Source organism: Onychostruthus taczanowskii, unplaced genomic scaffold (genome assembly GCF_017590055.1).
Source record: "Onychostruthus taczanowskii isolate IOZ18803 unplaced genomic scaffold, ASM1759005v1 scaffold491, whole genome shotgun sequence".
NCBI lineage: Eukaryota > Metazoa > Chordata > Aves > Passeriformes > Passeridae > Onychostruthus > Onychostruthus taczanowskii.
In genome coordinates this window covers 12,038-16,928 of record NW_024502470.1, presented here as the reverse complement: position 1 = coordinate 16,928, position 4,891 = coordinate 12,038, and the positions used below count along the sequence as shown (strand labels likewise).

The window sequence follows — 4,891 nt, the reverse complement described above, 5'->3', positions numbered from 1 at the left end:
CCACCTGGGGACACACCTGGGGACACACCTGGGGCACCTGGGGACACATGGGGAACAGCCACAACACACCTGGGGCACAGCTGGGCATGAACACCGTGCAGCTCTACATGAAGGTGCCCGGCAGCCGCACGCCCGGTGAGCCATGCACCTGGGGACACCTGGGGACACACCTGGGACAGCTGGGGACACCTGGGGACGCACCTGGGGACACCTGAAACACACCTGGGGACACATGGGGAACAGCCACAACACACCTGGGGCACAGCTGGGCATGAACACCGTGCAGCTCTACATGAAGGTGCCCAGCAGCCGCACGCCCGGTGAGCCACACACCTGGGACACACCTGGGGACACATGGGGCACAGCTGGGGACAGCTGGGGTCACCTGGGGACACACCTGGGCACACACCTGGGGCACCTGGGGACACCTGAAACACACCTAGGGGCACATGGGGGCACCCAAAACACACCTGGGCATGAACACCGTGCAGCTCTACATGAAGGTGCCCGGCAGCCGCACGCCCGGTGAGCTGCAGACACCTGGGGACACACCTGGGGACTCCTGGGGACACCTGGGGACATCTGGGGACACACCTGGGGAACATCCACAACACACCTGGGCACACCTAGGCACACACCTGGGGACGCCTGGGCACAGCTGGGGACACCTGGGGACACCTGAAGCACACGAGGGGCACACCTGGGGACACCTGGGGACACACCTGGGCACAGCTGGGGAACACCCAAAACACACCCAGGGAACACCTGGGCACACATGGGGGCACCTGGTGACACCTGGGGGACTTCTTTGGCATTTCTTAGGAATTTTTCCAGAACTTTTGAGATTTTTTGAGGAATTTCCATGGGATTTTTTTTGCGGGAGACGACAAAAACCAACAGCGCTGGGGACAGCAGACCCCAATGTCCCGGGGGGGCAGCGGGGGTGACACGGGGTGACACGGGGTGGCAGTGACGGTGACAGTGACGGTGACAGTGACGGTGGCAGCGTCTGGGCACACTTGGGGACACATGGGGACAGCTGGGGCACCTGGAGACCCACCTGGGGACACCTGGGGAACACCCAAAACACACCCAGGGAACACCTGGGCACACCTGGGGGCACCTGGTGACACCTGGGGGACTTCTTTGGCATTTCTTAGGAACTTTTCCAGAACTTTTGGCATTTCTTTGAGATTTTTTTTCCCCAAGATTTTTTGAGGAATTTCCATGGGGTTTTTTTTTTTTTTCTTTGCCTTTTGGGATTTTTCACGGGATTTTTTTCGTGGGAGGCGACAAAAACCAACAGCGCTGGGGACAGCAGACCCCAATGTCCCGGGGGGGCAGCGGGGGTGACACGGGGTGGCAGTGACGGTGACAGTGACGGTGGCAGCGTCCCCCGCAGGCCACCAGGAGAACAACAACTTCTGCTCGGTGAACATCAACATCGGCCCCGGCGACTGCGAGTGGTTCGCGGTGCACGAGCACTACTGGGAGACCATCTCCGCCTTCTGCGACAGGTGGGCGTGGCCTGCAGGGAGGGGGCGTGGCCTGCATGGAATGGGCGTGGTCTGCATAAAGGGCGTGGTCAGTGAAAGGGGCGGGGCTTGCATAAAGAAGGTGTGGTTATTGGGGCAGCACTGCCGACAGAGCATCGACAGAGCATAGCTGCCTTCTGTGGAAATGTGGGCGTGGTCTGCATAAAAGAGGGAGGGGTTTGCATAATTGATGGATTGTTAGCATAAAATGGTGTGTGGATGGTGAAAGGGGTGGGGCTTGCATGAAGGGGCGGGGTTATTGGGGCAGCATTACTGGGAGAGCATCTGTGCCTCCTGCGGCAGGTGGGAGGGGCCTGGGTAGGGGGAGGGGCTTGGGGAAGAGGAGGGGCTTAAGGAAAGAGGGAGGGGTTTAGGGAGAGGGGGAGTTGCTGAGCTAAAAGGGGAAGGGTTTAGGGAAAAGGGGTGGGGCTGGGAAGGCGATGGAGCTTAGGGAAAGTGGGAGGGGCTGAGAAAAGGGGTGTGGCTATGGGAAAGGGGGGCGGGGTCTGCATAAAGGAGCCACCACACCATATCAGTGTTAATTAGTGGGGGTGTCCTGATAATGCAGGGGTGTGGTTACACATGGGGGCGTGGCTAACTGCAGTGGGCGTGGCCAATGCTCTTTTCCCAGCACCCAGGAGGAGGAGGAGGAGGAGGAGGAGGAATTCAGGGCTGGGAGGGAACGGGGGCGGGGCCCTGTGGGCATGGCCAGGTGTGGGCGGGGCTGTCTCTGACCACGCCCCCGGCGCAGGCACGGCGTGGACTACCTGACGGGCTCGTGGTGGCCCATCCTGGAGGACCTGTACCGCTCCAACATCCCGGTGTACCGCTTCGTGCAGCGCCCCGGCGACCTGGTGTGGATCAACGCCGGCACCGTGCACTGGGTGCAGGCCACGGGCTGGTGCAACAACATCGCCTGGAACGTGGGGCCGCTGACAGGTGAGGGGACACGGGGACACTGGGGACACTGGGGACACTGGGGACATTGGGGACACTGGGGACACTGGGGGAACAACATCGCCTGGGGATTTAGGGATCTGGAAATACCTGCTCACAGTTCAGAGATCCCAGCAGTACTGAGTTGAGCCCATTAAGGCAGAAATTCAAGCACAGAAATTCACCCACATCTCAAGATGCACATGAAAGGGCTGCTCCAAGAGCCACTTATGGTATGTTACAAGGATGGCAGCATCTGGTTTAGTCCCTTAACTTTTCCAAATGTAAAGGACAGTAGAGTTTATAGTCATTTTCCATTTTCTTAAGTCACTTCAAGAATCCAAATCTGTTTAAACTCAAATTTTAATACACTAAAAACAGGGGGAGGGTACCTCTGCTGCCTCCTTCCCACAACTTAAAACACACCAGCTATTAAAGCAGCAAGACATTTAAATGACTATTCATTCTGATTTTTTTTAAAGCAGTGCTAGGCTTTCACCTGTATCATTATTATGTAGGCAGTGACAGATGGCAATGGAAAAATATAAAATAACTCTTAGAGTATTAACTTTTTTCAGTACCGTATGTGTCAGATTCTTTAGCATAAATAAATGGCATTACACAGTCTCATTAAATCTATACATCTGTGTAGTAACTTGCAATTTATGGATATTTTCTGACACAATGTTCAAACCAACAGGTTTAGCTCACATGTTTCTTTTCTCACCATGCCATCTCCAAGTCACCAGAAAAGCAAACAAAAGCAAAACCCTACACTAAATATTCCTGAAGAATTCTATGAGAAGATTTGCTATTCATCATCTACATACATTTAAAAGAAAGAGAAGGGAAGAGGGGGCGTGGCCTGCATGGAATGGGCGTGGTCTGCATAAAGGGCGTGGTCAGTGAAAGGGGCGGGGCTTGCATAAAGGAGGTGTGGTTATTGGGGCAGCACTGCTGACAGCATCGCTGCCTTCTGTGGAAATGTGGGCGTGGTCTACATAAAAGAGGGAGGGGTTTGCATAATCTATGGATTGTTAACATAAAATGGTGTGTGGATGGTGAAAGGGGTGGGGCTTGCATGAAGGGGCGGGGTTATTGGGGCAGCATTACTGGGAGAGCATCTGTGCCTCCTGCGGCAGGTGGGAGGGGCCTGGGTAGGGGGAGGGGCTTGGAGAAGAGGAGGGGCTTAAGGAAAGAGGGAGGGGTTTAGGGAGAGGGGGAGATGCTGAGCTAAAAGGGGAAGGGTTTAGGGAAAAGGGGTGGGGCTGGGAAGGCGATGGAGCTTAGGGAAAGTGGGAGGGGCTGAGAAAAGGGGTGTGGCTATGGGAAAGGGGGGCGGGGTCTGCATAAAGGAGCCACCACACCATATCAGTGTTAATTAGTGGGGGTGTCCTGATAATGCAGGGGTGTGGTTACACATGGGGGCGTGGCTAACTGCAGTGGGCGTGGCCAATCCTCCTTTCCCAGCACCCAGGAGGAGGAGGAATTCAGGGCTGGGAGGGAACGGGGGCGGGGCCCTGTGGGCATGGCCAGGTGTGGGCGGGGCTGTCTCTGACCACGCCCCCGGCGCAGGCACGGCGTGGACTACCTGACGGGCTCGTGGTGGCCCATCCTGGAGGACCTGTACCGCTCCAACATCCCGGTGTACCGCTTCGTGCAGCGCCCCGGCGACCTGGTGTGGATCAACGCCGGCACCGTGCACTGGGTGCAGGCCACGGGCTGGTGCAACAACATCGCCTGGAACGTGGGGCCGCTGACAGGTGAGGGGACACTGGGGACATGGGGACATCATGGGGGGAACGACATCGCCTGGAATGTGGGGCCGCTGACAGGTGAGGGGACACGGGGACACTGGGGACACTGGGGACACTGGGGACATTGGGGACACTGGGGACACTGGGGGAACAACATCGCCTGGAACGTGGGGCCGCTCACTGGTGAGGGGACACTGGGGACATTGGGGACACTGGGGACACTGGGGACATTGGGGACACTGGGGACACTGGGGGAACAACATCGCCTGGAACGTGGGGCCGCTCACTGGTGAGGGGACACTGGGGACATTGGGGACACTGGGGACCTTGGGGACACTGGGGACACGGGAGTGACATCGGGGTCACACGGTGGGCGCTGTCACGTGGTGGCCACGGAGCGTGCGGGGCTCCGTGTGTCCCGGGGGCGCGGTGGCCGCGACGTCCCCTGTCCCTGTCCCTGTCCCCAGCGTACCAGTACCAGCTGGCCCTGGAGCGCTACGAGTGGAACGAGGTGAAGAACGTCAAGTCCATCGTGCCCATGATCCACGTGTCCTGGAACGTGGCCAGGACCGTCAAGATCAGCGACCCCGACCTCTACAAGATGATCAAGTGAGCGGGGACACCTGGGGACACCTGGGGACACGCGGGGACACCTGGGGACAC

General features: G+C 58.0%; 1 protein-coding gene across 1 annotated transcript in view; it reads left to right on the top strand.

Moving 5' to 3' along the window:
• Positions 1 to 4,891, top strand: part of LOC121341598 (lysine-specific demethylase 6B-like) — a gene marked incomplete at its 3' end in the record, with an annotated part of 11,948 nt that overhangs the window by 1,029 nt on the left and 6,028 nt on the right. The window contains exons 3-5 of the mRNA XM_041415248.1: positions 1,403 to 1,517; positions 2,287 to 2,474; positions 4,696 to 4,837. Of these exons, the coding sequence (XP_041271182.1) occupies positions 1,403 to 1,517; positions 2,287 to 2,474; positions 4,696 to 4,837 (445 nt within the window). The remainder of the gene's footprint in view (positions 1 to 1,402; positions 1,518 to 2,286; positions 2,475 to 4,695; positions 4,838 to 4,891) is intronic.